This window comes from Morone saxatilis, unplaced genomic scaffold (genome assembly GCF_004916995.1).
Source record: "Morone saxatilis isolate NCDOM2014 unplaced genomic scaffold, NCSU_SB_2.0 Contig17, whole genome shotgun sequence".
Classification (NCBI taxonomy): Eukaryota; Metazoa; Chordata; class Actinopteri; family Moronidae; genus Morone; species Morone saxatilis.
The window spans coordinates 13,780,778-13,799,491 of NW_023339729.1; the positions used below are offsets into that span (position 1 = coordinate 13,780,778).

The 18,714-nt window shown below is 39.5% G+C and overlaps 1 protein-coding gene across 1 annotated transcript in view; it reads right to left on the bottom strand.

Annotated features, from left to right (window-relative positions):
• Positions 1-18,714, bottom strand: part of mast1a (microtubule associated serine/threonine kinase 1a) — a gene marked incomplete in the record, with an annotated part of 62,523 nt that overhangs the window by 9,004 nt on the left and 34,805 nt on the right. The window contains 13 exon segments of the mRNA XM_035661022.1: positions 817-926; positions 1,094-1,216; positions 1,999-2,100; positions 2,588-2,753; positions 4,164-4,296; positions 5,084-5,222; positions 5,982-6,190; positions 7,613-7,689; positions 7,896-7,963; positions 10,229-10,361; positions 14,191-14,292; positions 14,409-14,618; positions 17,645-17,720. Of these exon segments, the coding sequence (XP_035516915.1) occupies positions 817-926; positions 1,094-1,216; positions 1,999-2,100; positions 2,588-2,753; positions 4,164-4,296; positions 5,084-5,222; positions 5,982-6,190; positions 7,613-7,689; positions 7,896-7,963; positions 10,229-10,361; positions 14,191-14,292; positions 14,409-14,618; positions 17,645-17,720 (1,648 nt within the window).

An 18,714-nucleotide genomic window follows, 5' to 3' on the forward strand; every position in this document is an offset into this window, starting at 1 on the left:
CATCGACTAATCATTGCAGCTCTTCATTAATAAATTACAACGACTCAAATACGTGTGTTCGCTGTATACCTCCTTATGTGTGTGTATTCAGCAGCTTGAGCGAGGCCACTCAAAAGCCCTAAACTGTAACTTCAAAAAACGTCTCAAATTTAATTGAAATTGGGCCCTCAATGAGGCACTTTGTATTTTCTCAAGAGCTCCTTCACAACTTCACAACCCAAACATGAGAGGATGGCCCAGGTGAAAGACAGAGTGAGTGAGAGAGGATGGAAGTGGGAGAGTCGAGAGAGGAGAAAAAAAACACGACAACATGAGGCGAGAAAATCCCATTCGAGAGGGAATGTGTGACAGAAGAAGAACACGCTGGCATGCTGAGAGAGAGAGAGAGAGTCACAGATCAGAATTTAAAAGAGATCTGGGCATGGAAGGAGTGGATGTGAAAAATTAAATAAGGATGAAAGACTGTCTGGGTCATTAAACACACATCTGTAGAAAAGTAGCGCAAAGGGCATTAAAGGTACATGGGCCTCTGAGTGGCTTAAAATAGACAGACAAGAGGAATGAGAAGAGCTGGTGCAACAGCCCAGTAAGACTTTCTGAACTCCACCTATGAGACCTGAGTCTAGCCTCCAGGTGCTACTCTCTGTACAGTAAGACCTCGTTTTATCTAAGACTCCTTTCTCCTTCCTCATCTAATCCTGTCAAATGAAGTGACAAAATGTAACAGGCTTACCCAGTGAGAGAAAAAAAGGAAAACAGAGTTAGAATGACAGCGAGGGTAAGAGAGAGATGAAAGAGGAGAGGTCAAAGTCAAACCTTGCTGAAGCGAGGGGAGCAGGAAGAAAACTGTCTGATCTCTACAGGCTCATCGTCGTTGGTGTCGTCCTCGTCGTACGTATTGATGTGATGATAGCGATCCGAGCGGGCTGGCGAGGGAAGGAGTGAGATAGGGTATGAAATATATGAGCCGACAGTTGAACATAAAATCTGTATCTCTGACTGGAATGGTGTTGGAAAATTATTGTACAACCCATAAACCTAATATTGATGTAACTGCTGTACGTTATAGACACATAAATCCAGAGGAACGTACTATCAAAGTAGCTGGTGTCCTCCTCTGACTCCAGGTGAGGGATGAACTCTGCTTTCTGTCTCAGCAAAGTGTTCCAGTCCAGCTCTGTGAAGAATGAGTGCTGCTTCACCTCAAACGCTCCACCTAGTGGCAGGGGCACAAACAACGCAACCTGTCAGCCTCATTCAAAATACAGTACAGCTGCACAGTATACTTAAAGGTGCTTAAATCAATATTGTTATATTATAACAGTGGGTCACATGACAATTTTTATGTGGAAGGAGCCTCTCATAGTGACAAACTCAGAGATTATCGCCCCACAGTTTTCCTCAGTACTACAGAGCGATTAAGCAACTTTCAGCAAATTTTTTGGGGTTTTCCGTAACGCAAATGTTCGCTCTCAGTGCACTCACTAAAAACCAAACAAAGTTAGTAACTAGCTGGTAGACATAGTAAAGCATTTAGCAGCTCATACTTAGAGACGAGGTAAAGAGCAAGCTTTTAGTAGAGCCACTGCTCCTTTGTGTCACAGGCAGTCAGTTGAGATGGTTCAGGCATCTGATAAGGATGCTTCCTGATGATCCAATGCTTTGGAGGTCAGACTGGAAGTATTATATATCTCACCAGGAAGCTGTAAGACATTTCTGGGGATATGAAAATTTTGACTAACTTGCTTAACCTGCCGCCATCATGACTGGTGACCTGAATAATTGGCGCAAAATGACTGGATATATGGATAAAGTCATATTTGTGGAATGCTGAGTTCATTTTATAGCGCAACTTAATCAATAATGTTTTAACACAATGTATGCAAGCCTGAGTGCTTCTTGGATAAGTTCTCATTAATGGCACTATTCATTTCTAATACAGATGCAAAATGTCTGCAGATGAGAGCTTTGATAACAAGTAAACAGAAGAGTTAGTACCTGTACCCAACCTCACAAGAGGGTTGGTCTGCAGCAGGGCGGAAATGAGTGCCAGGGAATCTGCAGGCAAGGCGTCATCACCTTCTGGCCAAACTATATCGTCTAAGACAGACAACAAAGAGACAGCAAAAGGTCAAAGAGAAAAAGAAATGGCCACCTTTTGAAGTAGTTTTCAAGATGACAAATTAAGGCTACTCCAAACTCCTGCAGAACTGCCCATAATACCTGCATGTCACCAGAGAAAAAAGAAATATTAATCATGGAAGAAAACTATTCTGGAGTAGTTCTCAAAATGTTTTAGTCTTAAAAGCTCTGCTCAAACTGCATCACATGCTTGAGATACATGGTATGATCTATAAAGCATACATAATTTGTTTTCTAAAATTTGTGGTAGTGGTGGTAAAATAGTGTAGTACACTTACTATGAACCTCTTACTATAAAGAAAGACACTAACCCTGAAACCCAGATAATAAATAAAATACAATGTACAGCTTTTGTGGTTTGCTTTCGATTGCTAAAAATGTGCAGTTTGAGAGTCTTAAAAGAAGGTAACATAGGTAAGGTGAGCATAGGTTTAAATCTTCTAACCTGTGATGACCTGTCCAAACAGCTCCTCTGGAGTGTCTCCAAAGAAAGGCACACAGCCTACCAGGAACTCGTAGAGGATGATGCCCATGGCCCACCAATCCACTGGCTTTCCATAGCCTTGACGGAGAATCACCTCTGGAGCGATGTACTCTGGAGTACCACATACCTGAGTGATGGAGGAAAGGTAGAAGCAAGAGAATACAAAGGAAGAAAAGAAGGGAATGGAGAGGGAGAGAAAGATAGGTTGGAGGTGTTTGACAAACTAAAGTTGTTGGCATCCAGGAAGCATTATGTCATGAAATCCAACCTATTTGAGTTAAAGTGCATTCATCATAGGCCATTTTCTTGAAATATTCTTTGAAGGTTCCCTCCAGACAGATTTAATTTGAGCACACAGAAACATTTCCTTTTCAGAAGATTAATGTGAAAACAACCTTCTAGTGTCAAACCCTACACATACATCATTCTGCACAGTGAAGCTCAAACATCCAAATGAAACACATATTTGAGGAGGGGGACTTTAAATGTTCAGTTTATCCAAATCACAAAAAAAAAATCCCCTAGTCATTCAGATAGTTTTTGTTTTATATGAGATCTCTGTTGCTCAGAATTCAAAGACGAGAGGAACAGTTTGCGCCTTTCCAGATATGGATAAAGTGCAATTTGCGATTTTTTAGACTGATGATTAACTAAAACACTGAAAAGTGTTCACAGCAAGCTCTGTATACCTTTCAGGTAACTTGGAACTTGTTACCTGAATATCTGCAAGGTTAAATTCCACTTGTAGTAAAGTGTGAATTTGTTATTTTTATTTATTTTTTCTTGACAAACTAACCATTTAATACTAGAGGCAGTAAAATGGAAATAATGTTCAAGGTTTCATTCAAATAGTCACACATACATGTTGTTCAGGAGATCTGAAGGTGAATATATAATTTATGCACTTGTGTTGGCGTTTGTGTGTGTCTGTGTGTGTGTGTGGTTACACATGCACATGATGTCTCACACAACAGAGTCATCATTACTGAGTGAATGCGAAACACTCTCCTAATCACAATCTCCACTAGAAACATGAAAAGCAAAGCTCTGGTCTGTTTCATCCACAGATGTGAGTTGATTACTGGCAGACAAACAGATGTCTGTTTCCACCCAGAAGAGCTGGAGGACACATGGCCAATCTGACTGATTATGACTGGTTTAATTCAGAGCATAAACAATAACTACAATTGCAAAATGGTATTGTGATGGAGATGGAGAGCATTAATGATTCCCTCATTCAGACGACACAGGAAGCATTGTAATGCAATGTCTTTATTTGGAGATTATTGATTTTGCCGGGTGACTTGGCAAGTTGGTACGCATGGCTGGAGAAGACTAAAAGATGTTGTGAATGCCAGTCGCCTGTTCATCCACCATACATCCGATCTTTGAATTGCACTAATTTTGTATTACACAGACCTCATTCATACGTCCGCTGATAAAATGTCTGCAGCCTTTCTTCTTTTATAATGATAAAGTACTGCAATTATTGTCCAAAAACCTTCAATACTCGCAGTTTCTAGGTTACGGACTGTACCTGCTTATCCAGGAACTCTCTGGCATCTTTCTCAATGTGTCCCTCATACAGGTTGGTGGTGAGGCTCATTAGACCCATCTTCGACAAGCCAAAGTCTGTAAGCTTGATGTGTCCCATGGAGGTGATCAGTAGACTATTTGGAGAGAGAAAAGAGTTATTCAACACTTTAAATTCTGTCAATAAAATATCTTTATATATATATTGGAGTATGTGGTTATTTTGAAAGCTGTCATGGTCACAGGTTTTCATTTATTGTTTTCCATTGTTTGCCGTTCTCAGTGGGGCAGGTTACCATAATACTCCAGGGGGAGAGTGCTAGAGAGGAGGTATGGACACATGAGACTGGCGTGCTGCAGATGAATGCACAGAGTGACTTTTCGTTGAGACCTTGATGGAATGACTGATAACACTCATCCCTCAAGTATTTTGGTTTAGTTTCTGTCTGTGGGCCAGAGTACCCCCAGAGTGGGGCTGTAATGTAGGTTAGACCTGCCTTCTTTTCTTGAGTGGGAACTAAGTGTTAGTAGCTGCTACCACCATAAGGCTAAGTGGCAATTACTAGTTTGTCTTCGCTGACACCAGACAAGAATTTTAAAGCAGCATTAATTGATTTTTGGCCACTTGGGGCAGCAGAACAAACAAAAAACTCTAACAATGACATCACCTTATACACTTGTAATGATCAATTTGTTAGCAAACAAATGCTTATTTCCACATCCAGCTGTTACAGAGCAACATTATCATTAATTTGGAGTCAGGTTTGGACTGAAAAACCAAAACAATGAGGTGAACACAAAAATGCTTGTTAGAGCTGAAAGGAATTGCAGTTCGGTGATACAGCGACCCGTTTCACATTACACACGGTCTTTTGAACCAGTGTTTAATAAAAAATATTGATTACTGCAGCTTTAAACACTCACTTGTCAGGTTTGAGGTCTCTATGGACAATACCATAGTTGTGAAGGTATTCCAAGGCTAAAACAGTCTCAGCAAAGTACATCCTTGCCAGCTCCACAGGCAGAGCCCCGATGTTCTTCAGCAATGTGGCACAGTCACCACCTGAGAACACAGGAAAAACACACGTTATTGTTATACAGAGTCACTAAAAAAAGCACAGCGAGAGGACATAATTAGATCCTCTTATGAAGCAGAATGGCTTCACAATATGTGAGTAATATTAATAGTATTCCTATTTTTGTTCTAATTAATAGGTATAAACATTTTATTTTCTGTTCTTCTATTCTTTTTTTAGAGATAAAATCCACCATTGCACCCAATAAACCCTGTTAGGCAGTGTCATCATACATGAGTCATTCACAAATACTCTTCATGCCTCAGTGTGTCCTGTGCACCAACGTAAGAGCAGCCAGAGCCACGACACTGTCCTGAGCTGCCCTCCAGAAAATTCAGCACAACTGGAGAGGAAGATGAGTAGGGCTGGAGCATCAGTGTGAGTCTATTGACCTTGTTTGACTTTCAGGGTCGAGAATCACTGTGATAGTGAAATAAGAGTCTCATCTGCCCTTCTGGAAATGTAAGTGAGTGATTATATTTCACCATATTACTTTCATTTCCAGAATCTGAGCACACAAAACCATAATTTGATATTCAGGTGTTTGGCTGACACTTTTATTCAGAATTAAATAAATGAAATGCAACAGATGAATAAGCTTAAGCTTTAAGGTCATTACAGACAAAAAGTAGTTAATACTGCTATGGTCAGGGCCACAGCACCCAGACAGAAGATTTAAAAGCTGTGTAGAAAAGAAGAGACACTTCAAGAAGTGTGCTGACAACACTAAATCCAACTTCCCTTACCCTCAACATATTCCATGACCATGCACAGATGTCTCCGCGTTTCAAAGGAGCAGAACATGGAGACGACAAACGGGTTCTCTGCGAAGGTGAGGATGTCCCTTTCTACGAACGCCTGCTGGATCTGGTTCCTCAGGATCAGATTCTGCTTGTTGATCTTCTTCATGGCAAAGCGCTGACGTGTCTCCCTGTGGCGCACCAGGTAGACAGCGCTGAAAAGAAGGCAAGACAAAAGAGCCAAGAGTGAAAACTGAAGGGCATGGTGGTGCCAAGATGAGGTATGGAGGGAGGACAGCAGGGTGAGACAGCCGTGAGACTATTATAAAGTCAGGAGATCTAAGAACTGAAAGGATATCCCATCTGCTTTTAGATATCCCTTTCATACAGTGGATATATGAACTTAAATACCTCTGGCACGAAATGTCAAGCTTTTTGAGCCCACCTCAGAAATATCCTTTCTTTCTTTTTCTTTTTTTTTTTACACATGCAAATAATGGGGGAATAATCCAGCTTGAGATAAACTGAAAATCTTTTAAAATGCAACAACATTAGGGGACCACATTATCGTTTTAAAATCTCTATTGATGCGTGTTAGTTGTAGAGTGAATTTTCAACAGTCATTCAACAGACCAGACCATATAACCATTTCCTCTTAAAATCCCTTTAGGTGTTGGTGCTTTAATTATTTTTTTGCTTTTAAGTATCTCTATTAGTTAATTATTTTGCTTTTTTTTTAGAAATAATTCATGCAGCAAATGGCAGAATAAAGAAAAAAAATGCTAAAGTTTATCCTGATAAATATATTTTTTAAGTAATTGTAAATGTATCACATGTAAATAGTGAAGTTGTACCTCGTCCATGTTTATAAAAATGTGTTTCTGCTCTTATCTTACTGAACAATAAATAGCATAGTTCTGATAATTAGACTCGTAGTTTTCAAACTGGGATCCAGGAACCAAAATGAGTCCTTGAGTTGTAGGGGGTCCCCAGCAAAGGGAGGAACAGAATATTTTAACTTTCATAAAATTTTTCGTAAGTTGGAACAACAAGGGAAGAACTAAGGTTGCCGGTTTTGTTTGATTCTTATTTATAATGATCCTAGTTTGATCATTCATTGACTATGAAGACTTCATTATCTTCAAACCTAAAAATTAAAACAAATACTCAGAGGGGATTCCTTAAGACAAAATCCTCTCAAATTGGGGGTCGGTGTTCTAATGTGCATCTATTGTAGCTATTATCTACGCTTCAGGAGACATATTGGTGCGTTTTCATGTTTAAGCCAATTTATTATAAGTTGTGTATGTTATATTACCACTGCCACTTTTCCACAGAATACGGCCTCATAATGTTATTATGTTATTATTATTATTAGTACAGTGTTGTTGTAGTAGTAGTAATAGATTTATTAGCAGTTTTATTCCAGTCTCCACTATTGTGTAGTATCTTTTATTGATTTTTTTTTATAAATTCTTCATTAAAAAGTGTATATTTGAAGTCTGCATGAAAAGCACTATATAATATTGAGGATGAATGTGATTTGTTGACCTTGGAAACAGCAGTTTGAAGGAAAAAAGTAAACACAAGGCCTACTTAATGTAAAAAGAGAAAATCCTGATCAATCCACTGCTTACCCATAAGCTCCGTTGCTGATTAGTTTGATGCTCTGAAAATCTTCTTCACTCGGTGGCTTCATGGCTCTCCCTTTTCCCTGGTGACACATTCAACATTTAAAGAATCAACAAAAGGACGGTTTAAAGGAAATGTTCAGATGCTCAAATGTCTTTCTTTCTTTGATGATTTTGATACCTCTGTGTGTATGTGTTTGTGTGTGTGTGTGTGTGTGTAGTCAGTCATACTGTAAGTGAATGTATGTAAACACACAGATCTGTCAGTCTGTGTTTATTTGTGCTTCACCTCTGCTGAGTCATCGGTCTCTGGAGTATGTGGACCCTCACTGTCATAGCTGTCGAGGCTCACGATTTCTGTTGAGAAACATGTTAGTTAACAAGCAAACCTGGTGTCAAAGCGAAGAGAGACATTTTTCATGCTAAAACAGCGGGCCTCCCACGCTGCTGTGAGCAGATAAAAAATTTGCAGCTGCTCAGACATCTTTAACAAAACAGCTATTCAAGTTTCAAAACAGCTGAAGGGCCAAATGTGTCAGATCACAGAAAGAAAAACATGAGAATTAAAATAGCTTCTTCCTATTAATTTTTCTTGTCTCCTTCAGCTCTCCCTCCCTCTCACTTTGTACTTCCTCCCTCCTTGAGCAGCACTGGCAGCTAATTTTCAGTGTTCTTCCACTCTTGTATGTGACAGCTGCTAGAATACACTGACGGCAGTAGTGTTTTGTTAAAACAAGGAAATAAATTAATAGTAATTAACTTTGCAAAGCCGCTCTGTACACATTAACATCATGTAAAATAAAAGTCACTGAGCTGACAATCGAATATTCTGTCGGTTTCTATTTGACACTGAAAACAACTGATCTTGTCTCTATGAGGAACCAAGAAAAGAAATGAGAGTGTGAAAGTGTGGAGGTGCAAGCAGCTACGTGGGTGTGCATGTGTGTCTATGCATGACAATGAAGGTGCAAAAGAAAGTGCAAGATCAAGATATCAAGTGGCACATTGTTAGCAGAGAATAACTGAGAGTTATTAACTAACCTAGCAGGCCCATATTTTTCATGAATTCAGAAATAAAACCGCAGCAGTTTATTGTGAAGAGTCATTCCGGATCATTTAACCCATCAGCTAATGAACAGCTCTTGATGGATTAGGCGGGGAGCGGCTGAGCAGATGCGGATTAGAACTGTGAGTTTGGGGGCCGAGATTGAGCCATGATGATTAATGATAGACAGTGATGTCATCGCACTGCCAGCCAGCTAATGATCCAGCCGGTCTAAACTCTACATCTCCTATATCCTCCACTAACGCTGATCAATACTGTAAAGCATTTTAAGTCAACTGCACACCAACAGGCAATTTTAAATGTTTTTTGTCTGTATGTCCACAGGTTTTTAACACAGCAGATATCTGTATATGAATGAATAGAGGAGAGTACAACATGAAAAAAGTGAATATTAATGGGGTTGTATTATTGTTTGTCTTATTTTGGGAATAATCAAGCTCTACGGTTTCCATCATTTGGGGGCATTGGTGGATATAAACAGTATCAAAATAATGTTGCCATGGAGTCAGTAAGTGAGCTGTGGGATACAACTTGAGCTCCAATTATTTATTTGCCTACATTTCTTTATATGTTGGCAAATTGGAATCATTATAAGCATGCAAAATTATATAGTAGTAGTACCTATGGATGTTCAGACAACTATCACCAGATTACTTTGATACTGAAGAAAATTTAAAAATGTGTGTGTATCATGTCTGCTACTTTAAATTTGACTTTGAGTTATGACTTTAAGAGGGAATATAAATTTTGATGCAAATTGCGGCAATGAGGTGTGAGGATTTTAAAATAAATATTAAAAAATTCCTTAATTCCCTTCATTAGCTGTAACTCACAGTGACTGTCGCTGCTCCAACTGCTGATCATGTTGATAAATGGGCCAAGCCAGAGTGAAACCACAATAACTAACTCAAAGAAGCTTAAAGGAATAGTTAGAATTTTGGGAAATAAGCTTGTTTGCTGTCTTGATGAGCATTAAATGAAAAGATTGATCTTGTGTCTGTTCATTAGGTATGGAGGTAGAGGTAGGAGGTGGTTATCTTAGCTTAGTTAAAGCAGCTCTTCAGCTACTAGCACCTCTAAAGCTCACTAATAAACACGTTACAGTAAAAACAATAAGCTGTGGTTTTAGAAGAAGTGACAGGATGCAACTGTTTTTTGGCCAACAAGCACATAACTCGAAACCACAAACTGTCTTTCCGTACTACTTCTGACTTGTTATTTTCTGAGCTTGAGAGGGTTTTTTTTTTTTTACTTGTGATAAAGCCAGACTACATAGCTACTTCCCACTGTTTTAAGTCTTTATGCTAAGCTAAGCTAATCACCTCCTGGCTCCAGCTATGTACTTAATGCAGGGATATGAGAGTGGTATCAATCTTTTCGTCCAACTCTGGGGAACAAAGTGGATAAGTATATTTCTAAAAAGGTACAACTATTCTTTCAAGTGTTCTGTTTTGTGTGTTTTATTTGTGGTTTGTTCGAATTCAATATAAATATAAAGGAGGGACCAGCCAATATCTAAGAGAAAGCACAGCAACAAATCAAAAACTCTCTCTTACCCTCCAGTGGGTCTCTGGTCAGCCCCAACTGGCTGATGATGTATCGAGGGATGTCTGCCTTCATCAATTGTCCCTCCTTGGCATGATCCTCTGCTGCCTCCAGCAGATGGTAAAACTCTTCAGGGTTGAACTCCTTTTATTGGAGGAGAAACAGATTGAAGTGCCAAAGGAAACTACAATATAAATACACCTTAAAGCTTAAGCTACCATAGTTAAATATCTACCATCAGTCAAAAGAATTTAAATGTAGTTTTCAGAGGTACCTCCAAAAGCTACTACAATGTAGAGTGGGTGAGACACAGCAAAACTATCGCTGCTCATTTCTAATTTAGCAATATAAAATATATTCAGGTCCAGAGGTTTCACACCTTTAGAAAGGTCTGAAGACTAGTGCTGGAGCCATAACCTCTCTACAAGTGAATTCACAAACTCTAATAAGCTCCTGTTAACACAGATAATTGTAAAAATCAACACTTGCTGCCGTTGAAGTATTGGATTACAACAGGAAAACAATCCCCTTGCAATATTTCAGTGATCCTCAAATAGATTTTCATGTGAGTTCAAGAAAAAGGGACTGAAATGATTTTAAGCAATTGCTCTGTAAGACTGGTAACTTGTAGGTAACTCATCATGATATAAAACTATTAGGACATTTTGCCCACAAATCAATGATGGTATCACGATATAGGTGATGATGTGAGTCAACTGAATAAAATATAGTGTAAGAAAATAATTATAAAAAGCATTATTTAGGGTTATGACTAATGATTATTTTCTCAATTAATGGAATAATTGTTGGTCTTAAAATGACCATCACAGTTTCCAGGAGTCCAAGGTGGCATTTTTGAGCAGCAGTCAAAAACCAAAGACTTTCAATTTACTATCACAGATAGTGAAAAGTACATGTTTGGCACTTTTGCTTAAAAAATAATAAAATTTGCTAATTCATTTTATGTGGATTAACAAATCAATTTATCGACTGTATTAAATGCCTGTCCTATGCAACAATCAGCATTCAGTTTCACAGTATTATATATAATCACAAATTAATGCAAAACTTGCAAAAGGTTCAAATGAGGTTCAAATAGCAGAACAGTTCAGAGTTCAAATGTCTGTAGGAAAACAAGCTGGACCATTCTTATCAGAGTTGTTGTTTTATTCTCCCAAATATTGATATCTCAATATCATCAAAAACGGCCATTGGCACTGGTGTTAATGTGTTGATAACATATTACAAAAGAATGTATCACAGTACATCACAATATTGATTATTTTTTCAACCCTATAGCTGAGTATTGAACCATGATAACTAACTTCCTAGTTAGCGGTAACAAAGAGACGTGATAACAGCTAACAAAGGATGACCGTTATTGAACTGAAAACCACAAACATGCATCAAAGAAATTCCAATTGTGCACAACTTATAATCACAAAACTAGGATTTACTTCAACCTGCTGCAAATTCATGACCAAACACCGCTATGGGGTTGTCAAACAAACACAATCAGTGTTAATACACCTCCAAACTTTAAATTGCTTTCTTGAAACATCCTTTTTTTTCCCAATGAAACAGCCTTTTGTGGTGTCCTGTGGGATTCAGTTTCATTCCTGTTGGTGGAATAACATTTTGATTAGAAAGCAGAGCCAGGGGCAGTCGGGATCATTTCCTTCTTCCCCTGCTCTCTCATATCTGCTCCCCTCAACCAGAGAAAAAAAGACAAAGTACGGAGGGGGGGAATTAACCTGCCTCTCTGATAGCTTGCTCTGCTCCAGGATAATATTCTGGCAGCTAACAGCCTTCTGACTGTGACATTTTCACCAAATCAGACCTCGCAACTGACTTGAATACTAAATGAACTCTACAGCCGTGGACAACATTTTTATCTGTGTGTGTGTCTTCGCCACTGTAACCTAAGGGCCAGGAGGATCTTAAGTCCCCTCCACATCCTGCCTGACCCTATCGACCTCTTCCGACGGTCGCCTTGGCAACGGAAAGATGAGACAGGAGGGTTGGAGGAGGGACCACGCCAATGACGAACATGTGAGGCCATCAACCAGTGAGCTGATATGCAGGTATGGCTAATCCTCCAGTGTATACAGAGAGAGCTTGTTACTACTAAGTAAGTGGAAGTGAGTTATGTACATCAACATGTCAAGGACATGCATCTGTCTCCCAGCTGATCTGATGTGCTGCTGACAAGACTGACAAGTGGTGGAGGTGTAAAGAATATTTTACAGTTTCGAGTTAAGCTGCAAAAATATCCTGCGGCAATAAGCATGATGATATGCAGCATTGTCTGCTGTACTGAATGACACAGCCTAAATAAAACCATGACCTCTAATGCAGAATATCGTACGTTCATAACAGCCTTTTCCAAATGTAAGCAAACATGGTTAATATGCAACACAAATGCGGAACGAACAGCAGAACTGGTACTGTGTTTTCATATCAACTGGTTTACCTTTGAATGCACCCACGTTGATCATTTCACCATCATTTCATCACAACTGCAGCTGGTCTCAACACCACTGATATATTATCCTGCCCCATGGTCACTATATGTTACATTAATGTTAAGTCTCCACATCTGACTCAATGCATTACATAAACAAACATGCTTTGGATTGTTATCTCTGCAAACCTGTACAGTTCTTTTTAAAACAACATACATTTGACATATTTTTTGTGGTAAATTTTTCTATGTAGGATTCTTGACTTTTGCAGTACTTGTTTTTTTCCCTTTCTATTACTATGTTTATTGTTATGCACCACAACACCAAGACAAATTCCATATATGTGACAACCTACTGGGCAATAACCCTGATTGCGTGTGTGTTAAATCACAAGTCTCCTCCCCACCTGCATTCTTGCCACTCCTCACTAAACCACTCCCACAAGATTACATATCTCCGGCCTTCAGATCAGATTTCCCCTCATGTCCCTCCAAACCATCCCAGAACAAAGAGAGAACGTACTAAAAATCCACCAACCACCTGTCTGAACCATCATAACCAACCCAGTGAATGAAATAAGTTGTTGAAATGGATTTGTGGATCCTGTGTTTGAATGTGAACAACACCCCAGATGTTCTGTGAGCCAATGCCACCACCACTGCAATAGTTTTCTTCAGTGACATATTGGATATCTACTGTATGTACCCTGTTTTGTAATGTTTTGAATTTTTTTAAATACATGACAAATCATCCCTAAGACTTGAAGAAGTTTTGTTCGCAGGCTTAAAGAGAACTCCAGCAATTCAGTATGACATTTACATACAGTTGGGGAAGAAACAGATTAAAAAAAGAAGTCGAGATATCCTGACTTTTAGTCCCAAAAATGCTGGATCCTATATTTCCCATATTAGTTGTGGGTCAGTATTTGTGTTTCTAATTTGCTGTAATTGAAGATTTTTGATTTCTATATTTCAATATATACAATATATAAAGTTTCCTTGTATGAGTAAATAAATACATCTTCATTATTTTATAGCCCTATGCCCCCACCAAATGTGATTTAAAAGAATTATTTAAAATTGATCAAAAAAGAAAAGAAAAAATGGTATTTCTACTCATCACAAGTAAAACAAATGTAGTATAAAAGATTTTAAAAAAGCCTGAAACTCAGTATCCCTTTTAAGAGTGACATCTCAGCTTCCAACTGTGACACACTTAGCAAACCTGTGTTTCATCACTTCAGACTGAATACACAGTAGACAACCTGCCCTACTTCTGCTCATCCTTTAATGCCATTTCAGTGTGAAGTAGTTGACCCTCCATCTCTATGTGGGAGGACAGGAGTCTTTCCAGCAGATGAAGCAGAACACGCTCAGAATGTGATGTGAAGATCTTGTCACTTGATTCAATAAATGCTCATTTGGTGGATCTGTATCAGTGTGTGTTGAGTATCAGTGTGTGTGTGTCTGTGTGTGTGTCTGCATTATCAGCAGAAAGATGGAACTCACCAAACACTCAAGAAGCCTGGCTGGACGAGATATGATGATGAAGAGCTTTTTGACCAGCTCAATGACGAAGGTGAGCTCCGAACTCTCAGAGCGCTCATAAGCCTGGTAGTGAGTGAGAGACAGACAGACAGATAATGGTCAGTTAGAGAGGTGCAGAGCTTGAAATGAGGCAAAATATATCCTTTTACCTTCCTCTACACCGCCATGTCAAAACTTACATCATTCAGCAGCTTCTCCAGGTTCTCCTGCAGTTCACAGAAGTAGACGCTGGTAATGACCCCCTCGCGTGATTTGGTCAGGCAGTCCCTGGACAGCTCAGCTACCTGGTGGTGGATGAAGCTGAGGACCCCGTCGGCCAGTGGCAGAACACTCTCTGGAGAGTAGTTCTGGATGAACTCTGCCAGCCTCTCCTCCATCTGAGCTGTGGCCTGATTAAATACAAGACGGTGAACAGTCAGTTACTGTAATGTTGTCAGGCAGCTGTTGAGAAGTTAATGTAATCAACTCTCACAGACTTCACATCAAATCCAGAAAGGCAGCAATTTTATCCCCTTCCTCTCCTGGACTGAGCCATCCCGGCTACAACACCTTAACTACCTCTTCTGTCTGTATGACATGTTTGGTGTCTAATTGATCAAACTTGGCTTAAACATCCGAACATATATAGTGGCTCAGATGGGACAAAACATTCAAATGTCATTTAAACCTACGAAACTGATTTTTTTGGCCACATGAGGGCAGCACTGAACACAATATTGACATTATTACCTTTTAAGTTAGTATAGGGAAACTTGGAGTCTGATGAATGTAAGTCCAGTAAGTACGTTTTTGGTCTCTATCAACTCCTGAAGGAAATATCAGTCTCTTTAGCAGCTAAAGGCTCCACTTTGTTCACCAGCTGGTTGTTAACTGTGTCTGTCTGCTGTTCAGACTGGAGATTGTTCACTGGAAACAGCAAAAAACTACGCTATAAGAGCAATGAAAGTGAACCAAAACAGGAAAGTTGTGGACCCGACAATGGGTCACTCGATGGGAACTGTAGACTTGGGTGATAATTATCTGTAGGTTCAACATTTCACATAGTCAAACTGTTTTCACAATCATTATTATAAAAATATCCATTAGAGCCACTTTAAATGTCACACTGAACAAAGAATATATAAAAAGAAAGAGTAGTTGATTAGTCTAATGAGGAGAGCTCAAGGCAGTCTAAATGATGCTGACAAAATCTGCTATAGCTAGAGTCACTCACCTGTGTAACAAATGTTTTAAACAAAATGTGACAACATCAAAACTGAGGCTAACGTTAAATATCTATTTCAGGTAAACAACTGCTAATTATTCTCTGTATGATGACAGTGAAGATGCAGCCATGTTGAGCCTTCAGTCACAATAGTATGTGGGAAGACTCTTTAGCGCCGCTTCACAATGCATTACTGTGAATGAGCACAGGATGATGGTGACGGTGTGTGTGTGTGTGTGTGTGTGTGTGTGTGTGTGTACAGGCAGGTGTTTGAGGAAACCTGCTTCCAGAGTGAATTAAATTTTCTGGCTTACGCTTCCCTGCTCATAGACACAGTTAGCTCTCTCAGACATTGAGTCATGTATTCAGTAGATAACGCATGCAGACAGGTTTAAGAGGTTAGTTTACAGTTTGGTTACATATTGGCCTGGAACAAGATACGTGATCTAATTGATTTTGAGCTCATGATCAATGAATCATAGGTCAGGTCTAGTGTCTCAGACATGGCCAACCTCCAAGGGTTTTCACACACTGCAGTGTCAACAGCTTACCAAGAACAGTGAAATAAAACCTCAGTCACCTTCTGACTAAAAGCTGTCTTTATGTTGGAGGTCAGAGGAGAATTGGTAAGCCTCCCTCAAAGTAACAAGGGCGCAGACATACTGAGATAACAGCTTAGTACAAGAGCAATGTGCATGAGGGAATCTCTGACAACACATTAGTATAGGATGTATTCAGGACTACTTAAGGGATGTTGGTTCATTCTCACAGCCTGTAGTTTGACCTTTGGGATAAGGTCATAGGTAATGTTTGCAACATATTATGCTTCCACTAACGTCTTCCTGTGTGATCCCAAGATCCATGAGGAACTTTTCCGGACTTTATTGTATCCAGGATTTAAAGAGAAAAAAATACAATTTTGAGCAAAGGTGAACCATTGCTATCTGTCCTCCAAGGTCCAGTGCTGGTACCGACTACTTCTTCCATCGATTCCCCTAAATCTCACTACGACTCAGCTTCTCCTTGTGGCTTGTGGCTTCTTTTCTGCTAGTTTACTTTTTTAGTTTATCCTTCCGGATATAAACAAGACATATATGTATCCCCGGATGCTTCCCTAGTGTTGCTCATGTGTTCCTACATTAGCTTCCTGTAGTGGCTTACATCAGATTTAAGTCCCTGATGTTAGTCTACAACGCCAAGACTGTGCTGGCATCTGTCTACATCCCAGGCTATGGTGAAATCCTTTCAACCTAGCAAGAACTGTCAGATTTGCTGTTTGCCTGGAGCCGGCCTCTCACAAAGAGTCTCAAAAGCATGTGGCAACACTGTTCTCTGTTCTTGAAGTCATTGCACTGGATCCCAGAGGGAACAGGTCTGTAGAAATGCGCACATCTTCCAACAAACCAAAGAGCTATTGTTCTCCAAGGATCAACCCTTTGTGTTTATTATCTATATTTTAGTTTTTTCACAGTAAAAACTCTCCTATTAACTGTGTCCTGCTTCCATTGGACGAACTATAAGGACCACTGTTCTAGAGCAGTGTGGGGGCTACCAGGGGGTCTCAGGGGGGCCTCAGAAAATATAAGGGAAGTACGTAAAATGTCATTCATCATATAAACTGTCACCGTTGACCTGATAGCAGTCTGCGCCTGTCACAAGTCTGCTGCTCTTTAAAGTTAGCTACCTAGCTAGCTTTTTTTTTGAAAAGGAAAAAACCTGACGAGCAGATCTCACTCCCAAACACGCACACAATGTTGTTGAATGTTAAACTAAACTGACAAACAATGTGTATAATGGAAAACAGAAATATTGAATCTAATGGAATGATTCAAGATTTAAAATACAATTAATTAATGCATTAATAACATAAGGAAATTATTTTAACTTGTTAGGGGCTTTTTGTATTTGCCACAGTGTTCTCAAAAGGGGGACCCCAGCCATAAGCTAATGTTATTTGATGGGCTTTGGCATGGAAAACCTTGTGAACTCCTGTTCCAGAGAATGATTTATAGCTTGTTTACAAGTTGTTCTGGATGCGTGTTCACCCCCTGTGGCACTTAACATATCATCAGCTACTGTAATCACTAGAAACATCTGATTCCTTCAGTGTAGCTAATTAGGTGGCCAATGACTGCATGTATATTGTTTGTGTGTGTACTTGATGTGTGTATGTATGCATAGTTTACACTTATTTGTTTGTGTGAGGCTGACCTTGGGGAAGCGCTCCTTGTAGACATGGTTCATCATCACTATTTCATTGTCATAGCAGGATGGAGAGCGCCCCGGGCTGAAGAGAGACAAACACAGAGAGCAGGAGTGTAATATACAGTGCTGACTGAGAAAATCAAAGAAGGCAGGAGTGATGGGATGCAGCCTGTGAGACAGAGCGATGCAATTCTGTGTTTTTCACTTGAGTGAAGGAATAATTCACTGCTTCCCTGCATGTCGAGTCTGTATATTATGGTAATTGAATGATCACAAATTCAGTACACTCAGTTTAGTTTCACTAATGGATCCAGTATCCATCTGCACATCATGCCACGCTCCTCCATCACAGCAAAATCAACATGTGGCAGAGAAGAAGCCTAAAAACGTAATGCTTTTATCTCATAGAATGTCATGCAGTGCTGAATTAACCATTCACAAAAGAAAAGCAGGTTATGAAAGGATGTCTTGTGGGCAAACACATTATAGTTCAGCTTCACAGAAAGAAGTAGTAGGAATGATACAAGGTACAATATACAAGCATTCTATACACTGAAGCCACAAGATGGGCTATTATCTAGGGCAGCGCCCGCTGAGAAGCTTAATATGAAAACCGAATACTGATTAGTAGTGACGTGTTGTATGTAGTTGGGGCATGTTGCATCCTGAGGGGTGCTATAAAAGGTGTGGTTGGAGGGAGTATCCACCAGACAAACTGCTGCACTCTGGAGAGGCTTAAAGCTCTGGAAAGTGGGCTGATACTGATATAATGATAGTGGTGGATGGCAACTAAGTACATTTTCTCAAGTACTGCGTAAACATTTTGTGGTACTTTACTTGACTATTTTCTATTTTCTGAAACTGTCTACTTCATAAGTATTGTACTTTTTACAAAACATATAATCTACTTATGAAATATGATGCTACAGATAAACCCAGCAGTATACAGTAACCATTTAAGGGTAAAGCCGGTGATATATGTATATATTAAAAAAGACCCAACCAATAATGCGTGTCCCTCTATACTTTCCAACTATAACTTACCAACTCTGTTTGTGGCACTCAGTCCTAAGCCA